General features: G+C 44.6%; 1 protein-coding gene across 1 annotated transcript in view; it reads right to left on the reverse strand.

Moving 5' to 3' along the window:
* LOC123756874 (chondroitin sulfate proteoglycan 4) overlaps positions 1–22,020 on the reverse strand; it is a 261,088-nt gene extending 239,068 nt beyond the window's left edge. Inside the window, exons 1-2 of the mRNA XM_069331572.1 lie at positions 21,915–22,020; positions 21,544–21,707 (exon numbers count right to left, since the gene is read on the reverse strand). Of these exons, the coding sequence (XP_069187673.1) occupies positions 21,544–21,707; positions 21,915–22,020 (270 nt within the window). The remainder of the gene's footprint in view (positions 1–21,543; positions 21,708–21,914) is intronic.
* Positions 22,021–22,459: the final 439 nt, after the last annotated feature.

The raw sequence follows: 22,459 nt of genomic DNA on the forward strand, positions 1-22,459 counted from the left end.
AGCAACTTTATGCTGTAATTTTGTGACTGAAAGCAGTTAAGTTCAGAAATTGTGCTAGAGCCTTTAAATAATATATCAGTAAACTGCGCAGTGCAGTAAATTAAACTGACTAAAATTTACTCAATTTACTTACTAAAAGCAAGTCAATTAAATGATAATTCTGATGATTAAAGTTTTTTTTTGGTGACTGTGTGCTGTTTTAATAACTTTACATTATTTGAGAAAATCTAAAATATCACTTTTATATTTATATAAATATCACTTTGTCTCAATTTTAATACTGTGATTTAAATGAAGTAAATTGTTACAAATTACCAGCATAGCGACCACTACATAAATTAGCGGTGTAAACAAGTGTTTAATAAATTATTTCTTCAGTATAATAAAATAACTTAGTTTAGTGGCGAGACTTAATTCTCTTTAATTCCATTGGATAAAAATTAGCGGATAAATGATTTTTTATCCGATAACACAGCACTAACTTATAATAGTAATTTAAATAATTTATTCACAAGTTTATTCCAATGAACCGTGTTTGTTGTAAGATAGTTTTTAGTAAGAAAATTTGTTGCAAGATAATTGGTTGAAAGATAATTTGTTGGTTTTGTTAATTTTGAAGCAGCCATAGAGAGTATGTCTATGCACTCTGCACCAGGCCCAGATTCATCATTGAACTCTATATTCATCAAGAATTGTAAAAACCACTATCGCAGGCTCTTAACATTCTTTGGAGGCTAAGCCTAGATACTGGCGTTATCCCTGACATACTAAAAACAGCACAGATAGCACTACTCCATAAAGGAGGAAATAAGGCAGAGGCAAAAAATTACAGACCGATAGCACTAACACCACACATCATAAAAATCTTTGAAAGAGTGCTAGGAAGCAAGATCACAAAACACATGGAATTCCAGCATCTCCATAACCCCGGACAACATGGGTTCAGGACAGGGCGCTCTTGCCTGTCACAGTTGCTGGACCACTATGATATGGCATTAGATCCATGGAAGACAAACAAAACGCAGATGTAATTTACACAGATTTCGCAAAAGCCTTTGACAAATGTGACCATGGTGTTATTGCACATAAAATGCGTTCAAAAGGAATTACCGGATAAATAGGCAGATGGATGTGACGAGCTCAGTCCCCCAGGGTACTGCTCTTGCTCCCGTACTTTTTCTCGTCCTCATATCGGACATAGACAAGGACACAATCTATAGCACTGTATCATCCTTTGCAGATGACACTATGAGCTTTATGCGAGTAGACAACATAGAGGACACAGGAAACCTCCAATCAGATGTAAATCTGGTCTTTCTATGGGGTTCAGAAAATAATATGGTGTTTAACACAGAAAAGTTTCAGCTCCTGAGCTAAGGAAAAAAATTTAAATATAAAAACGGAAACCATGGACAAAATGCAGTCAAATCTTAACATAGAACGAAAAGGCAATGTAAAGGATTTGGGTGAACTCATGTCGGAAGACCTTACCATTAAAGAACACAATAAAGTAGCAGTCACATCAGCAAGAAAAATAATAGGTTGGATAACGAGAACCTTTCAAACCAGAGATGCTATACCGATGATGATACTTTTCAAGACACTAGTCTGTGGTTGTTCCACTTTCTAGAGTGGAATACTGTTGAACACTGACAGCCCCTTTCAAAGCTAGAGAAATTGCTGACTTGGAGAGCGTGCAGAGACCCATTACTACTAGAATCCATCCAGTAAAACATCTATAGTATTGAGACCGACAAAAATGCCTAAATCTGTATTCTCTTGAGCGCAGGCGGAAGAGATAAGTAATAATTTACACGTGGAAAATACTAAAGGGGCTGAACCTAAACCTGCACACAGAAATAACACCACATGAGACCAGGAGGCATGGCAAGATGTGCAGAATACCCCCGTTGAAAAAGCAGAGGTGCAATAGGCACTCGAGAACTATCAACATCAGAGGCCCGAGACTGTTCTACATGCTTCCACTACACATAAGTGGTATAACTGGCCGACCCTTTACAGTGATCAAGAGAGAGAACTTGATAATCACCTACAAAGGATACCTAATCAACCAGGCTGTGATTCATACATAAAGTTTTCGACAGGGCAACAGAAAATAACATGATGTTTAACAGTGATAAATTCCAGGTATGTTACGGACCCGAGCCCAGCGTCGTAGCACGGAGCTGTGACGACCACGCCATCTGTGAGTCAGCTCCCGAAACCCCCTCCAAATGGACGATGCCATCTAGTGAGGACGGGATATACCGGCCACAGGTGCTGGATTCCCGTCTTAATCAGCTCATAACATAGCCGCTGCTGACCTCTGGTGAGGTGGCGCTTAGACAGCAACGCCATCTATGGAGTGGATAGGTGGACGTTTGTGTCTAAGCCTGTAAGTGAGGTGCCCTAGTGTCTCCCTAGTACTAATGACGTGTCTGATTACAGAGTCGACCTGGGACTACTGTATTGAACGATGGGCAGTCTACCCAAGGCAGCCATAGTCTCTCCACGTGTTTGCTGCAGAAGCTGTGAGTCACCCCCGGACGGGCACTGTTGAGTGTGTTAGCCTACCTACGACGTGGCAGTACCAGGATTCGTCTTATCTGGGGGCTGGCTGGTGAAAGAGACTAGCCACTGTGGTGAGGAGAGTGATCTGTGGAATCACACGAGGCTCCTGCCTAGGCTCGCAACCCTAGTATCGATCGTGGAGTGGCCTACTCAGCGGAGCTGATCGGAACCTGCCAGCTACAGGCTGGATTTGTGGTTGAAGGCCTCCACGACGGTGCACCCAGTGGGACTGTGATTTGGCTAGCCTGTGGCCGGGGTAGATTCGCCGAAAGAATCAGAGGATTCATCATGGGCCATGACGAAGAGAACCAGGGCTACTCATCGTGAGCACCGTGGAGCATCCCGTGTCTTCAGAGGAAGACGATTCTGTACATTGTGTATTTATATCCCCCCGTGTGACAGTTTATATATTTATTTATGGTGGTGGTGAAATAAGATATTTAAATTAGTGCATTTGTATCCCTTTCCCCTTTAATTTACTTGCGTTACGGAACGCACCCCTGGAAAGCCACTACTAACTTGGGGCCGGATACCCAAACTCTAATAACATCAGAGAAGAACCCAGTTGCGACCCAATAGGGCCGTAACAAGGTACTCAGGTACAGTAAAAATGAGGACTTTAAACATAATACATAAAACACAATCAAATCTGTCCATAGTAGGAAAGCAACATGTAAAGGATTTGCGAATAATGATGTACGACGACCTAACGTTTAGGGAGCATAACCAAGCAAATATTGCGTCATCCAGAAAAATGATAGGATGGATTACGAGAACTTTCAAATTCTGGCATCCCATCACAATGGTTGTACTATACAAATCACTTGTACTGTCCCGTCTTGAGTACTGCTCAGTATTCACTTCCCCCTTCAGAGCGAGAGGGATTGCTGAAGTGCAGGGAATACAGAGAACATATACATAGACGAGATAAAGCACCTAAATTATTAGGATCATCTCAAAGCTCTCCAAATATACTCACTAGAAAGGAGACGAGAGATATATAAAATAATATACAAATGGAAAATACTGGAGGGACAGGCCCTAAATCTACACAGTAAAATAACAACATACTGGAGTGAACGAAATGGAAGAAAATGCAGAATAGAACCAGTGAAGAGCAGGGGTGCCATAGGCACAATCAGAGAACACTGTATAAACATCAGAGGTCCACGGTTGTTCAACACCCTCCCAGCGAGCATAAGAAATATTGCCGGAACAACCGTGGACATCTTCAAGAGAAAACTGGACTGCATTCTAAAGAACGTGATGGACCAACCGGGCTGCTGCGGATATGTGGGCCTTCGGGCCGCTCCAAGCAACAGCCTGGTGGACCAAGCTTTCACAAGTGGGGAATAGAAGAACTCTGAGAACCCTATCAGGCAGGTATCAAGCAAGCAGGTATACGTCAGGCTGCGAGCAGCCGCGTCCAACAGCCTGGTTGCCCAGTCCAGTAACCAGGAGGCCTGGTCGAGGACCGGGCCGCGGGGACGCTGAGCCCCGAAATCATCGGAAGGTAACCGCAAGGCAAGGAGTTAGACAGATGCTACGGGCTGCTTCCCGGGGATGCGTGTATTTACTATTTGTATCTGCAGAATCGAGCTATTAGCTCTTAGACCCCGCCTCTCTAACCAATTAATTTTTCGTCTATTGTGTACTACATTTATTTATCTTACACACGCACACCCACACACACATCCCCAGGAAACGGGGATTGATCTCTCGGCGATGGCGTCAACAAAAGGGCAGAATTTCCTTCACCCTGATGCGACTGTTCACCTAGCAGTAAATATGTGCCTGGTAGTTAGACAGCTGCTACGGGCTGCTTCCTGGGGGTGTGGATATGTGTGTGTGTGTGTGTGTGTGTGTGTGTGTGTGTGTGTGTGTGTGTGTGTGTGTGTTCACCTAGTTGTGCTTGCGGGGACTGAGCTTTGCTCTTTCGACCCGACTCTCAACTGTTACTAATTACTAATTAATATACCCCCCCCCCCTCCCACACACACACACACACCCAGGAAGCAGCTCCGTAACAGATGTCTAACTCCCAGGTACCTACTTACTGCTAGGTAACAAGGGCATTCAGGGTGAAAGAAATTTTGCCCATTTGTTTCTGCTTGGTCCGGGAATCGAACCCAGGCCACGGAATTACGAGTCCTGCGCGCTGTCCACTCAGCTACCATACCAGACTGTATTCACCTATTTGTACTCACCTATTTGTGCTTGCAGGATCGAGCATTGACTCTTGGATCCCGCCTTTCCAGCCATCGGTTGTTTACAGCAATGACTCCTGTCCCATTTCCCTATCATACCTAATTTTTAAATTATGAATAGATTTTGCTTCCACAGCCTGTTCCCCAAGTGCATTCCATTTTCCCACTACTCTCACACTAAAAGAAAACTTCCTAACATCTCTGTGACTCATCTGGGTTTCCAGTTTCCACCCATGTCCCCTCGTTCTTTTACTATTCCGTGTGAACATTTCATCTATTTCCACTTTGTCAATTCCCCTGAGTATTTTATATGTCCCTATCATATCTCCTCTCTCCCTTCTTTTCTCTAGTGTCGTAAGGTTCAGTTCCTTCAGATGCTCTTCATATCCCATCCCTCGTAACTCTGGGACAAGCCTCGTCACAAACCTCTGAACCTTCTCCAGTTTTCTTATGTGTTTCTTCAGGTGGGGACTCCATGATGGCGTGGCATACTCTAAGACTGGTCTCACGTAGGCAGTGTAAAGCGCCCTAAAAGCCTCCTTACTTAGGTTTCTGAATGAAGTTCTAATTTTCGGCAGTGTAGAGTACACTGCTGCCGTTATCCTATTTACATGTGATTCAGGAGTTAGATTAGGTGTTACGTCCACTCCCAGGTCTCTTTCTCGAATCGTTACAGGTAGGCAGTTCCCCTTCATTGTGTACTGTCCATTTGGTCGCCTATCACCTGATCCCATTTCCATAACTTTACATTTACTCGTGTTAAACTCCAGTAGCCATTTCTCTGACCATCTCTGCAACCTGTTTAAGTCGTCTTCTAGGATCCTACAATCCTCATCTGTCACAACTCTTCTCATTAATTTTGCGTCATCCGCAAACATTGACATCTAGGATTCCACTCCTGTAAACATATCATTTACATAAATTACAAAGATGATTGGTCCCAGCACCGATCCTTGAGGTACTCCGCTCATTACTGTTCGCCAGTCCGACTTCTCGCCCCTTACCATTACTCTTTGGCTTCTTCCTGTTAGGTAGTTCCTTACCCATGCTAGGGCCTTTCCGCTTACTCCTGCCTGCCTCTCAAGTTTGTATAGCAGTCTCATGTATAGCAGTCTCTGTATCAAAGGCCTTTTGGCAGTCCAGAAATATGCAGTCTGCCCAGCCTTCTCTGTCCTGCCTTATCCTTGTCATTTTATCATAGAATTCTAAAGGGTTTGTTAGGCATGATTTCCCTGTCCAGAACCCATGTTGCTGCTTGTTTACAAACCCAATGCTCTCCAGGTGCTCAACAAACATTAGCCTAATTATTCTTTCAAGTATTTTGCAGGGGATGCTTGTCAGTGATACGGGTCTATAGTTAAGTGCCTCCTCCCTATCGCCTTTCTAGAAAATCGGTACGACATTTGCCTCCTTCCAGCAACTGGGCAATTCTCCTGATATAAGTGACTCATTAAAGATCATTGTCAGAGGCACGCTGAGAGCCTGCGCTGCCTCTTTTAATATCCACGGTGATACTTTTTCTGGTCCAAAAGCTTTAGTTGCATCCAGTGTTGTCAACTGTCGCATTACCTCCTCTGCTGTCACCTCTATATCTGATAGTCTTTCATCTAGGGTAATCTCTTCTAACAATGGGAGCCGCTCAGGCTCGGTTGTGAACATTCCATGGAAACTTGCATTCAGTACCTCGCAGATTTCCTTGTCACTTTCTGTATATGCCCCTTCTGTTTTCCTCAGTCTTGTCACGTGGTCATTTACCGACATCTTCCTTCTTATATGGCTATGTAGTAATTTAGGTTGCTTTTTCGCTTTGACTGCAATATCATTCTCATAATTTCTTTCCGATACTCGTATTATGTTAATGTAATCATTCCTAGCTCTGTTACATCTTATCCTGTTGCCCTCTGTCCTTTGTCTTCCGTACTTCCTCCACTCCCTCCTGCTTCTCACTTTTGCTTCCTGACACTGTCTATTAAACCATGGGCTATTATATTCCCTGCTACTTTTTTCCTCTACCGTTGGAATAAATCTCTCTTCAGCTTCCTTGCATTTGCATATGACTAGGTTCATCATACCTTGCACTGTTTTTCCTCTAATTTCTTCCTCCCACTGCATTCTTCCCAGGTAGTCCCTTATCCTTCTGTAGTTCCCTTTCCTGTAATCAAGTCTCCTTTCCCGGATCTCTCGTCCTTTGGTCACAATTTTAAGCTCCATCATGTAGTCAAAGACTAGGACACAATGGTCACTGGCTCCTAGTGGTATTTCATGTTCCAAATGCTCGATGTCTCCTACATTCTGAGTGAAAATGAGGTCTAATAGGCTGAGCGTATCCCCTCCTCTTTCCCAAGTGTCTTCCTTCACATGCTGTGTTAGGAAATTCCTGCCAATAACGTCTACCAGCTTTGCTCCCCAGGTCTCCTCCCCGCCATGGGGATTCCTTGCTTCCTATCCACACTGTAATTACCTAAGTGTAATTACCTAAGTGTAGTTACAGGATGAGAGCTACGCTCGTGGTGTCCCGTCTTCCAAGCACTCTTTGTCATATAACGTTTTGAAACTATTGACGGTCTTGGCCTCCACCACCTTCTCCCCTAACTTGTTCCAACCGTCTACCACTCTGTTTGCGAAAGTGAATTTTCTTATATTTCTTCGGCATCTGTGTTTAGCTAGTTTATATCTATGACCTCTTGTTCTTAACGTTCCAGGTCTCAAGAAATGGTCCCTATCGATTTTATCAATTCCTGTTACTATTTTGTATGTAGTGATCATATCACCTCTTTTTCTTCTGTCTTCTAGTTTTGGCATATTTAATGCCTCTAACCTCTCCTCGTAGCTCTTGCCCTTCAGTTCTGGGAACGACTTAGTAGCATGTCTTTGCACCTTTTCCAGTTTGTTGATGTGCTTCTTAAGATATGGGCACCACACAACTGCTGCATATTCTAGCTTTGGCCTAACAAAAGTCGTGAACAATTTCTTTAGTATATCGCCATCCATGTATTTAAAAGCAATTCTGAAGTTAGAAAGCGTGGCATAGGCTCCTCGCACAATATTTTTTATGTGGTCCTCAGGTGATAGTTTTCTATCTAGAACCACCCCTAGATCTCTTTCTTTATCAGACTTCTTTAAAGATTTCTCACATAATATATACGTTGTGTGGGATCTATGTTCTCCTATTCCACATTCCATAACATGGCATTTATTAACATTAAATTCCATTTGCCAAGTGGCGCTCCATGTACTTATTTTGTCCAGGTCTTCTTGAAGGGCATGACAATCATCTAAGTTTCTTATCCTTCCTATTATCTTAGCATCATCAGCAAACATGTTCATATAATTCTGTATACCAACTGGTAGATCATTTATGTAGACAATAAACACCACTGGTGCAAGAACTGAACCCTGTGGTACTCCACTTGTGACATTTCTCCAGTCCGATACATTGCCTCTGATCACAGCCCTCATTTTTCTATCAGTCAGAAAATTTTTCATCCATGTTAGAAGCGTACCTGTCACTCCTCCAATATTTTCCAGTTTCCAAAACAACCTCTTATGTGGAACTCTGTCGAAAGACTGTGTGTGTGTGTGTGTGTGTGTGTGTGTGTGTGTGTGTGTGTGTGTGTGTGTGTGTGTGTGTGTGTGTGTGTGTGTGTGTGTGTGTGTGTACTCACCTAGTTGTGTTTGCGGGGGTTGAGCTCTGGCTCTTTGGTCCCGCCTCTCAACCGTCAATCAACAGGTGTACAGATTCCTGCGCCTATTGGGCTCTATCATATCTACACTTGAAACTGTGTATGGAGTCAGCCTCCAACACATCACCTCCTAATGCATTCCATTTGTCAACCACTCTGACACTAAAAAAGTTCTTTCTAATATCTCTGTGGCTCATTTGGGCACTCAGTTTCCACCTGTGTCCCCTTGTGCGTGTTCCCCTTGTGTTAAATAGCCTGTCTTTATCTACCCTATCAATTCCCTAGAGATTCTTTAATGTGGTGATCATGTCCCCCCTAACTCTTCTGTCTTCCAGCGAAGTGAGGTTTAATTCCCGTAGTCTCTCCTCGTAGCTCATACCTCTCAGCTCGGGTACTAGTCTGGTGGCAAACCTTTGAACCTTTTCTAGTTTAGTCTTATCCTTGACTAGATATGGACTCCATGCTGGGGCTGCATACTCCAGGATTGGCCTGACATATGTGGTATACAAAGTTTTGAATGATTCTTTACACAAGTTTCTGAATGCCGTTCGTATGTTGGCCAGCCTGGCATATGCCGCTGATGTTATCCGCTTGATATGTGCTGCAGGAGACAGGTCTGGCGTGATATCAACCCCCAAGTCTTTTTCCTTCTCTGACTCCTGAAGAATTTCCTCTCCCAGATGATACCTTGTATCTGGCCTCCTGCTCCCTACACCTATCTTCATTACATTACATTTAGTTGGGTTAAACTCTAACAACCATTTGTTCGACCATTCCTTCAGCTTGTCTAGATCTTCTTGAAGCCTCAAACAGTCCTCTTCTGTTTTAATCCTTCTCATAATTTTAGCATCGTCCGCAAACATTGAGAGAAATGAATCGATACCCTCCGGGAGATCATTTACATATATCAGAAACAAGATAGGACCGAGTACAGAGCCCTGTGGGACTCCACTGGTGACTGCACCCCAATCGGAGGTCTCACCCCTCACCGTAACTCTCTGCTTCCTATTGCTTAGATACTCCCTTATCCACTGGAGTACCTTACCAGCTACACCTGCCTGTCTCTCCAGCTTATGTACCAGCCTCTTATGCGGTACTGTGTCAAAGGCTTTACGACAATCCAAGAAAATGCAGTCCGCCCAGCCCTCTCTTTCTTGCTTAATCTTTGTCACCTGATCGTAGAATTCTGTCAAGCCTGTAAGGCAAGATTTACCCTCCCTGAACCCATGTTGGCGATTTGTCACGAAGTCCCTTCTCTCCAGATGTGTTACCAGGTTTTTTCTCACGATCTTCTCCATCACCTTGCATGGTATACAAGTCAAGGACACTGGCCTGTAGTTCAGTGCCTCTTGCCTGTCGCCCTTTTCGTATATTGGGACCACATTCGCCGTCTTCCATATTTCTGGTAGGTCTCCCGTCTCCAGTGACTTACTATACACTATGGAGAGTGGCAAGCAAAGTGCCTCTGCACACTTTTTCAGTATCCATGGTGAGATCCCATCTGGACCAACAGCCTTTCTAACATCCAGATCCAGATGTGTGTGTGTGTGTGTGTGTGTGTAGTAAAAAACAATTGATTGATTGACAGCAGAGGGGCGGGCCCAAAGAACCGGAGCTCAACCCCCGCAATCACAACTAGGTGAGCACACACACACACACACACACACACGCACACGCGCACGCACACACACACACTCACACACACACACACACACACACACACACACACACACACACACACACACACACACACACACACACAATAAAACATTTCATGAAAAATGCCACCGTGAACAACCTTACCAATTGTGATCCAAATACCAACAAACAAGGTTGACTAAGTGTGATGACTCTTGGATTGCCTTCATGTTTACAGCGCGACCTGCACAAATGTGTATTAGATTGATGATAAAATAAAATATACGTATAATTTAGTCCTAACGTGCGTGCCATTCACACTGGGTTCCTGGCCTGAGTACACAAGTGTGCCAGGACACCTCTGAATACAACTGGTGAGCCATGAGAACGCCAGAGTCAGAGGTCAGGAGATTCATGCATCCTGTGTGCTGGGGTTCAGCGCTAATGTCACCCCTACGTCACTTCCCCTCACCTAATCTTTATCACACCCCTCACTATTCTTTATCACACCCCCTCACCATCATCTATTACATTACTCACTCTCCTTTACTCTTACCATCCATCCCGCCCACCCTCCTCTTCCACACCACACACTGTTCCTCTCCCTCAGACCACCCACATCACATGTGCTCAAGTGGGTAGACGCACAAAAAAGTCTTTTTTTGACCATCGGAAGAGTAGGAGCCAGAAGCTTTTTACGTACAGAGGAGACACCAGGAGCCCACCAAGACCTGAGGGCCCACTAGGAGCCCACCAAGACCTGAGGGCACACCAGCAGCCCACCACGACCTGAGGGCACACTAGGAGCCCTCCAAGACCTGAGGGCACACCAGCAGCCCACCAAGACCTGAGGGCACACTAGGAGCCCACCAAGACCTGAGGGCACACCAGCAGCCCACCAAGACCTGAGGGCACACCAGCAGCCCACCAAGACCTGAGGGCACACCAGGAGCCCACCAAGACCTGAGGGCACACCAGCAGCCCACCACGACCTGAGGACACACCAGGAGCCCACCAAGACCTGAGGGCACACTAGGAGCCCACCAAGACCTGAGGGCACACTAGCAGCCCACCAAGACCTGAGGGCACACCAGCAGCCCACCAAGACCTGAGGGCACACCAGCAGCCCACCAAGACCTGAGGGCACACCAGCAGCCCACCAAGACCTGAGGGCACACTAGGAGCCCACCAAGACCTGAGGGCACACCAGCAGCCCACCAAGACCTGAGGACACACCAGGAGCCCACCAAGACCTGAGGGCACACTAGGAGCCCACCAAGACCTGAGGGCACACCAGCAGCCCACCAAGACCTGAGGACACACCAGGAGCCCACCAAGACCTGAGGGCACACTAGGAGCCCACCAAGACCTGAGGGCACACCAGCAGCCCACCAAGACCTGAGGGCACACCAGCAGCCCACCAAGACCTGAGGGCACACCAGGAGCCCACCAAGACCTGAGGGCACACCAGCAGCCCACCACGACCTGAGGACACACCAGGAGCCCACCAAGACCTGAGGGCACACTAGCAGCCCACCAAGACCTGAGGGCACACTAGCAGCCCACCAAGACCTGAGGGCACACTAGCAGCCCACCAAGACCTGAGGGCACACCAGCAGCCCACCAAGACCTGAGGGCACACCAGTAGCCCACCAAGACCTGAGGGCACACCAGGAGCCCACCACGACCCACCAACTCTCGACCAAGCCGGCGCAACACACACTCTGCCCGAAAGTTAAGCAGGAATGATATTGTTTAAGATTTGCTACCTGGAACAAAACATTCCAAGTAGCACGGGCTATGGTGAGCCCGTAGTGGACCTTTTTTATTTTTGCAGGAGAGGAACAGATCTCTCAACTTTCCTGTGATCTGTGGCGGCCAGTGTGCCAGAAGCTTTAGCATATTTGGGATGATAAGTGCGAAATACTGTTCTCTTCTTCATGCACACTGACCGTTTATCTTCTGGTAGTCACATATCCACCACCTGTTTGTTAGTTTATAACCACACAAGACCTTAAGAATCAAGGAAACTGCAGAAGACTTATTTATATAAGTTATAGTTATATGTATTTATTTATATATATATATATATATATATATATTTATTTATATATATTTATTTATATATATTTATTTATATATATTTATTTATATATATTTATAGTTTATATATATTTATATATATGTAGGGGGGTACCACCTCTGATGCAATTATAGGGACCCACAGCCTCAGAGAAGGGAACACAGAGCATTCAGAGAAAAACTTGCCATTTAACTCTGAATACGTATGAGTCTTCGCTTTTATATATATTATATTTATATATAGTTAAATATACTGTTTATATCCATCCAAACTCACTCAAATATATATACGCTTCCTTGATACCTGCTTGATGGGGTTCTGGGAGTTCTTCTACTCCCCAAGCCCGGCCCGGTCTACTACTCCCCAAGCCCGGCCCGGTCTACTACTCCCCAAGCCCGGCCCGGTCTACTACTCCCCAAGCCCGGCCCGGTCTACTACTCCCCAAGCCCGGCCCGGTCTACTACTCCCCAAGCCCGGCCCGGTCTACTACTCCCCAAGCCCGGCCCGGTCTACTACTCCCCAAGCCCGGCCCGGTCTACTACTCCCCAAGCCCGGCCCGGTCTACTACTCCCCAAGCCCGGCCCGGTCTACTACTCCCCAAGCCCGGCCCGGTATACTACTCCCCAAGCCCGGCCCGGTCTACTACTCCCCAAGCCCGGCCCGGTCTACTACTCCCCAAGCCCGGCCCGGTCTACTACTCCCCAAGCCCGGCCCGGTCTACTACTCCCCAAGCCCGGCCCGGTCTACTACTCCCCAAGCCCGGCCCGGTCTACTACTCCCCAAGCCCGGCCCGGTCTACTACTCCCCAAGCCCGGCCCGGTCTACTACTCCCCAAGCCCGGCCCGGTCTACTACTCCCCAAGCCCGGCCCGGTCTACTACTCCCCAAGCCCGGCCCGGTCTACTACTCCCCAAGCCCGGCCCGGTCTACTACTCCCCAAGCCCGGCCCGGTCTACTACTCCCCAAGCCCGGCCCGGTCTACTACTCCCCAAGCCCGGCCCGGTCTACTACTCCCCAAGCCCGGCCCGGTCTACTACTCCCCAAGCCCGGCCCGGTCTACTACTCCCCAAGCCCGGCCCGGTCTACTACTCCCCAAGCCCGGCCCGGTCTACTACTCCCCAAGCCCGGCCCGGTCTACTACTCCCCAAGCCCGGCCCGGTCTACTACTCCCCAAGCCCGGCCCGGTCTACTACTCCCCAAGCCCGGCCCGGTCTACTACTCCCCAAGCCCGGCCCGGTCTACTACTCCCCAAGCCCGGCCCGGTCTACTACTCCCCAAGCCCGGCCCGGTCTACTACTCCCCAAGCCCGGCCCGGTCTACTACTCCCCAAGCCCGGCCCGGTCTACTACTCCCCAAGCCCGGCCCGGTCTACTACTCCCCAAGCCCGGCCCGGTCTACTACTCCCCAAGCCCGGTCTGCTCTAAATCTTTGCTGCTCATGCAATATATTTCCATTACATCGATTTTTGTTTTGAGTTCATGTATTTAACTGGAAATTTGTACTTCTTGTCACACTAATACAGCCTTTTATATGTTCCGCTAAAGGTCTGCTCGGAATAAGGAAAGCAAAGAATACTAACAGAAGGTGAAAAACTAGGGGTGACATATTAGAGGTGTACAAGTTGACGTATGGGTTTAACCAGGCTTGACCAGGCTTGACTTGTGAGAGTTTGGTCCACCAGGCTGTTGCTTGGAGCGGCCCGCAGGCCCACATACCCACCACAGCCCGGTTGGTCCGGGCTGAATATGTCTATCCTGCATTATTCTTAAGGGACGGTAAATCCGAGTGTGAAATTAACAAGTAGCCGATTAGTCACAATAACCAGGTTGAAGATATGGTGACCAAACTACTCATTTAAGATGTGTGTTCGGTCATCACGCAACTTTTAACTATGGTAGATTATCTTATCTTGAGGTAATCTTGAGATGATTTCGGGGCTTAGCGTCCCCGCGGCCCGGTCCTCGACCAGGCCTCCTATTTGTTACCCCCCAGGAAGCAGCCCGTAGCACCTGTCTAACTCCCAGGCACCTATTTACCGCTAGGTGAACAGGAGCATCAGGATGAAAGAAACTCTTCCCATATTTTTTCCCGCCTCCATCGGGATCGAACCCGGAACCTTAGGACTACGAATTCCGAGCGCTGTCAACTCAGCCGTCAGGCCCCTTAGTTAACCACAGACCAGACACACCTCTCGGGTGTGGGAGAGCCAGAGTATGAGGGAGAGAGTCATAGACATTACCTTTTGTTTATCACAAGATGGTCGTCCTTCAATGTTGTCAAACATCTTACGACTGATTGGTTGTTGCCGCCGGAGGCTGCTAGTTTATTGTGCACCCCATACTCATCCTGCAAGTGGTAGTTTATTGTGCACCCCATACTCATCCTGCAAGTGGTAGTTTATTGTGCACCCCATACTCATCCTGCGAGTAGTAGTTTATTGTGCACCCCATTCTCATCCTGCGAGTGGTAGTTTATTGTGCACCCCATACTCATCCTGCGAGTGGTAGTTTATTGTGCACCCCATACTCATCCTGTGAGTGGTAGTTTATTGTGCACCCCATACTCATCCTGCGAGTGGTAGTTTATTGTGCACCCCATACTCATCCTGCGAGTGGTAGTTTATTGTGCACCCCATACTCATCCTGCGAGTGGTAGTTTATTGTGCACCCCATACTCATCCTGCAAGTGGTAGTTTATTGTGCACCCCATACTCATCCTGGGAGTGGTAGTTTATTGTGCACCCCATACTCATCCTGCGAGTGGTAGTTTATTGTGCACCCCATACTCATCCTGCGAGTGGTAGTTTATTGTGCACCCCATACTCATCCTGTGAGTGGTAGTTTATTGTGCACCCCATACTCATCCTGTGAGTGGTAGTTTATTGTGCACCCCATACTCATCCTGCGAGTGGTAGTTTATTGTGCACCCCATACTCATCCTGCGAGTGGTAGTTTATTGTGCACCCCATACTCATCCTGCGAGTGGTAGTTTATTGTGCACCCCATACTCATCCTGCGAGTGGTAGTTTATTGTGCACCCAATACTCATCCAGTGAGTGGTAGTTTATTGTGCACCCAATACTCATCCTGTGAGCGGTAGTTTATTGTGCACCCCATACTCATCCTGCGAATTGTAGTTTATTGTGTACCCAATACTCATCCTGTGAGTGGTAGTTTATTGTGCAACCCATACTCATCCTGTGAGTGGTAGTTTATTGTGCACCCAATACTCATCCTGGGAGCGGTAGTTTAGATGACACAGGGATGAATCATACGTTAACTAGTACATGTAACCTGCACACCTTGTAATTATAATGTCAGCTACTTAAAAATAATAAGTACAGTATCTATGTATTAACAATAAATTATTATACAATGAAGGGAGGAATTTTCTAATACAAAAAATATTTTAGATATGAGGTATGGCATTAAGGTCATAGCAGAGCTGCTATTTATTTAATAATCTTCTCACTATAGTGATATTTATCTACTAGAAGATAAACATGGATACTGTGCAAGAATTTCAGGCATTTTATCATTTATAATTTATAATGGGATGATTTGCTATTTCCTCCCGGACGCAGGTTCGAATCCTCGCCACGGCCCTTGTGGATTTGTTCATGCAGCGTGAGTTTATATCTATATGTAAATGCAGAATATTGTCATTGTCTAAGATGTAATTGTCCTAGTGTGTGTGTGTGTCCCTGTCTTTGTCCACACACTTTACACTTTACTTCATCTAGATCCCTATACAAGCCCAACTGCCAGAGATACTTGTAGCCAAGTCTTATTCGAGATGTGGCATTATCTGTTAGTCTGCTGATGTTGTTACTTGCCCCATACACATGTTGTTACTTGCCCCATACATATGTTGTTACTTGCTCCATATACATGTTGTTACTTGCCCCATATACATGTTGTTACTTGCCCCATACACATGTTGTTACTTGCCCCATACACATGTTGTTACTTGCCCCATATACATGTTGTTGCTTGCCCCATACACATGTTGTTGCTTGCCCCATACACATGTTGTTACTTGCCCCATACACATGTTGTTACTTGCCCCATATACATGTTGTTGCTTGCCCCATACACATGTTGTTGCTTGCCCCATACACATGTTGTTACTTGCCCCATATACATGTTGTTACTTGCCCCATACACATGTTGTTATTTGATCCATATACATGTTGTTGCTTGCCCCATACACATGTTGTTACTTGCCCCATATACATGTTGTTACTTGCTCCATATACATGTTGTTACTTGCCCCATACATATGTTGTTACTTGCCCCATATACATATTGTTACTTGCTCCATATACATGTTGTTACTTGCCCCATACATATGTTGTTACTTGCCCCATATACATGTTGTTACTTGCTCCATATACATGTTGTTACTTGCCCCATACATATGTTGTTATTTGCTCCATATACATGTTGTTGCTTGCCCCATACACATGTTGTTACTTGCCCCATACATATGTTGTTACTTGCTCCATATACATGTTGTTACTTGCCCCATACACATGTTGTTACTTGCCCCATATACATGTTGTTACTTGCTCCATATACATGTTGTTACTTGCCCCATACACATGTTGTTATTTGATCCATATACATGTTGTTGCTTGCCCCATACACATGTTGTTACTTGCCCCATATACATGTTGTTACTTGCTCCATATACATGTTGTTACTTGCCCCATATACATGTTGTTACTTGCTCCATATACATGTTGTTACTTGCCCCATACACATGTTGTTATTTGATCCATATACATGTTGTTGCTTGCCCCATACACATGTTGTTACTTGCCCCATACATATGTTGTTACTTGCTCCATATACATGTTGTTACTTGCCCCATACACATGTTGTTACTTGCCCCATACATATGTTGTTATTTGCTCCATACACATGTTGTTGCTTGCCCCATATACATGTTGTTACTTGCCCCATACATATGTTGTTACTTGCCCCATACACATGTTGTTGCTTGCCCCATACACATGTTGTTACTTACCCCATACATATGTTGTTACTTGCCCCATACACATGTTGTTACTTGCCCCATACACATGTTGTTATTTGCCCCATACACATGTTGTTATTTGCTAGATATACATGTTGTTGCTTGCCCCATACACATGTTGTTACTTGCCCCATACACATGTTTTACTTCCCCCATACACATGTTGTTACTTGCCCCATACACATGTTTTACTTCCCCCATACACATGTTGTTACTTGCCCCATACACATGTTTTACTTCCCCCATACACATGTTTTACTTCCCCCATACACATGTTTTACTTCCCCCATACACATGTTGTTACTTCCCCCATACACATGTTTTACTTCCCCCATACACATGTTTTACTTCCCCCATACACATGTTTTACTTCCCACATACACATGTTTTACTTCCCCCATACACATGTTTTACTTCCCCCATACACATGTTTTACTTCCCCCATACACATGTTTTACTTCCCCCATACACATGTTTTACTTCCCACATACACATGTTTTACTTCCCACACACACATGTTTTACTTCCCACATACACATGTTTTACTTCCCCCATACACATGTTTTACTTCCCCCATACACATGTTTTACTTCCCACATACACATGTTTTACTTCCCACATACACATGTTTTACTTCCCACATACACATGTTTTACTTCCCACATACACATGTTTTACTTCCCCCATACACATGTTTTACTTCCCCCATACACATGTTTTACTTCCCACATACACATGTTTTACTTCCCCCATACACATGTTTTACTTCCCCCATACACATGTTTTACTTCCCACATACACATGTTTTACTTCCCCCATACACATGTTTTACTTCCCACATACACATGTTTTACTTCCCCCATACACATGTTTTACTTCCCCCATACACATGTTTTACTTCCCACATACACATGTTTTACTTCCCACATACACATGTTTTACTTCCCACATACACATGTTTTACTTCCCCCATACACATGTTTTACTTCCCCCATACACATGTTTTACTTCCCACATACACATGTTTTACTTCCCACATACACATGTTTTACTTCCCACATACACATGTTTTACTTCCCACATACACATGTTTTACTTCCCCCATACACATGTTTTACTTCCCCCATACACATGTTTTACTTCCCACATACACATGTTTTACTTCCCACATACACATGTTTTACTTCCCACATACACATGTTTTACTTCCCACATACACATGTTTTGCTTCCCACATACACATGTTTTACTTCCCACATACACATGTTTTACTTCCCACATACACATGTTTTACTTCCCACATACACATGTTTTACTTCCCACATACACATGTTTTGCTTCCCACATACACATGTTTTACTTCCCACATACACATGTTTTGCTTCCCACATACACATGTTTTACTTCCCACATACACATGTTTTACTTCCCACATACACATGTTTTGCTTCCCCCATACACATGTTTTACTTCCCACATACACATGTTTTACTTCCCCCATACACATGTTTTACTTCCCACATACACATGTTTTACTTCCCACATACACATGTTTTGCTTCCCCCATACACATGTTTTACTTCCCACATACACATGTTTTACTTCCCCCATACACATGTTTTACTTCCCACATACACATGTTTTACTTCCCACATACACATGTTTTACTTCCCCCATACACATGTTTTACTTCCCACATACACATGTTTTACTTCCCCCATACACATGTTTTACTTCCCACATACACATGTTTTACTTCCCCCATACACATGTTTTACTTCCCACATACACATGTTTTACTTCCCCCATACACATGTTTTACTTCCCCCATACACATGTTTTACTTCCCCCATACACATGTTTTACTTCCCACATACACATGTTTTACTTCCCCCATACACATGTTTTACTTCCCACATACACATGTTTTACTTCCCCCATACACATGTTTTACTTCCCCCATACACATGTTTTACTTCCCACATACACATGTTTTACTTCCCACATACACATGTTTTACTTCCCACATACACATGTTTTACTTCCCACATACACATGTTTTACTTCCCACATACACATGTTTTACTTCCCACATACACATGTTTTACTTCCCACATACACATGTTTTACTTCCCACATACACATGTTTTACTTCCCACATACACATGTTTTACTTCCCACATACACATGTTTTACTTCCCCCATACACATGTTTTACTTCCCACATACACATGTTTTACTTCCCACATACACATGTTTTACTTCCCCCATACACATGTTTTACTTCCCACATACACATGTTTTACTTCCCCCATACACATGTTTTACTTCCCACATACACATGTTTTACTTCCCACATACACATGTTTTACTTCCCACATACACATGTTTTACTTCCCCCATACACATGTTTTACTTCCCACATACACATGTTTTACTTCCCACATACACATGTTTTACTTCCCACATACACATGTTTTACTTCCCACATACACATGTTTTACTTCCCACATACACATGTTTTACTTCCCACATACACATGTTTTACTTCCCACATACACATGTTTTACTTCCCCCATACACATGTTTTACTTCCCACATACACATGTTTTACTTCCCACATACACATGTTTTACTTCCCCCATACACATGTTTTACTTCCCCCATACACATGTTTTACTTCCCACATACACATGTTTTACTTCCCACATACACATGTTTTACTTCCCCCATACACATGTTTTACTTCCCACATACACATGTTTTACTTCCCACATACACATGTTTTACTTCCCACATACACATGTTTTACTTCCCCCATACACATGTTTTACTTCCCACATACACATGTTTTACTTCCCACATACACATGTTTTACTTCCCACATACACATGTTTTACTTCCCACATACACATGTTTTACTTCCCCCATACACATGTTTTACTTCCCCCATACACATGTTTTACTTCCCCCATACACATGTTTTACTTCCCACATACACATGTTTTACTTCCCCCATACACATGTTTTACTTCCCCCATACACATGTTTTACTTCCCCCATACACATGTTTTACTTCCCACATACACATGTTTTACTTCCCACATACACATATTTTACTTCCCACATACACATGTTTTACTTCCCACATACACATGTTTTACTTCCCCCATACACATGTTTTACTTCCCACATACACATGTTTTACTTCCCACATACACATGTTTTACTTCCCACATACACATGTTTTACTTCCCCCATACACATGTTTTACTTCCCCCATACACATGTTTTACTTCCCCCATACACATGTTTTACTTCCCCCATACACATGTTTTACTTCCCACATACACATGTTTTACTTCCCACATACACATGTTTTACTTCCCCCATACACATGTTTTACTTCCCCCATACACATGTTTTACTTCCCCCATACACATGTTTTACTTCCCCCATACACATGTTTTACTTCCCCCATACACATGTTTTACTTCCCTCATACACATGTTTTACTTCCCCCATACACATGTTTTACTTCCCCCATACACATGTTTTACTTCCCACATACACATGTTTTACTTCCCCCATACACATGTTTTACTTCCCCCATACACATGTTTTACTTCCCCCATACACATGTTTTACTTCCCCCATACACATGTTTTACTTCCCACATACACATGTTTTACTTCCCACATACACATGTTTTACTTCCCCCATACACATGTTTTACTTCCCCCATACACATGTTTTACTTCCCCCATACACATGTTTTACTTCCCACATACACATGTTTTACTTCCCACATACACATGTTTTACTTCCCCCATACACATGTTTTACTTCCCCCATACACATGTTTTACTTCCCCCATACACATGTTTTACTTCCCCCATACACATGTTTTACTTGACACATTTCATTGTGATGAACAATGGATCTGTTTGTTCCTATTTGTACTATTCTACCTTCTTGAGATTCATCTAAGAGTTACCATCTAATGACACTTTTAAGGGTTCAATTTGATAGCCCTAAATTCAGTTTAACACTGTCTTCATATACTACAAGCTCAGCAAGGGCGTCAAGTTTATCATGTTCCTGCAGGCCAATGTGAGAAGGAATCCAAAACCTTTTGACTTTGAGCCCCTTATTAAGTATGCATACATGCCTGACTGCAGAGACAAGCACGATGCAATTTGATTGTAAGCTATTTAATGCATGTAATGAAGAAAAGAGGAACAATTAAGCTGTCTACTACAGTGTTTTCAACAATATGTAGTTCCAATACAAGCCATTTACGACTTGTGTGATGTACTCACCCTCAGAGCGCCTCCCTCCAACACCACCAGGCAGTAGTCGGTGTTGCCCGCCGCCAGGAGCAGGAGGGCGTCGGCACGGTGTGTCTTGAGCCGTAAGCTGATCTCGGTCGAGCTCCTGGCCTCCTGGAGGGGAAGAGCCACGTACGACGAGCCGAAGAAGGAAGCTGAAAATGACCAAAAGGAGAATGTTAGTGCTACTGGCCAACAGAATGTTATGATATTATGAATCTAAACGCATCTGCTTAATACCTGGTTGATGGGGTTCTGGGAGTTGTTCTACTTCCTGAGCCCACCCCGAGGCCAGGCTCGACTTGTGAGAGTTTGGTCCACCAGGCTGCTGCTTGGAGCGGCCCGCAGGCCCACATACCCACCACAGCCTAGTTGCTCCGACACGCCTTGTAGAAAACTATGTAGTTTTCTCTTGAAGATGTCCACGGTTGTTCCGGCAATATGTCTAATGAACCGACTGATGAACATAAAACATATTTACGTGAGACAGAAAGAGTTGTTGTTGTTAAAGATTCGCTACCTGGAACAAAGTTCCATGTAGCACGGGCTATGATGAGCCCATAACTTGATTGATTGCAGAAAGAGACAATATCCTAACAGTGCAGTCGGCTCCCAATCTATTGATCCCGGGTTCGATTCTCAGCCATGGAGAGATATTTGGGTGCATTTTCATAAATCTGATGTTTCTGTACACCTAGCAGTAAATAGGTACCTGAGAGTTAGGCCAGTGTTGTGGGGTTACATCCTGGGAAAGGTAGGTCCTTCGTCCTCTAGTGACGTCGCTCAGGCTAACAGCCTTCTGCCCAAGATATAATTCTATTTTTTTAATATAAATATTTAGAAATAAACATAATCTCTCTCTGATTTCTTTCTCCAATCACTTGGAGATAGAAACTTTCTCCAGTCA

The sequence above is a fragment of the Procambarus clarkii genome, chromosome 26 (genome assembly GCF_040958095.1).
Source record: "Procambarus clarkii isolate CNS0578487 chromosome 26, FALCON_Pclarkii_2.0, whole genome shotgun sequence".
Taxonomy (NCBI): Eukaryota; Metazoa; Arthropoda; class Malacostraca; order Decapoda; family Cambaridae; genus Procambarus; species Procambarus clarkii.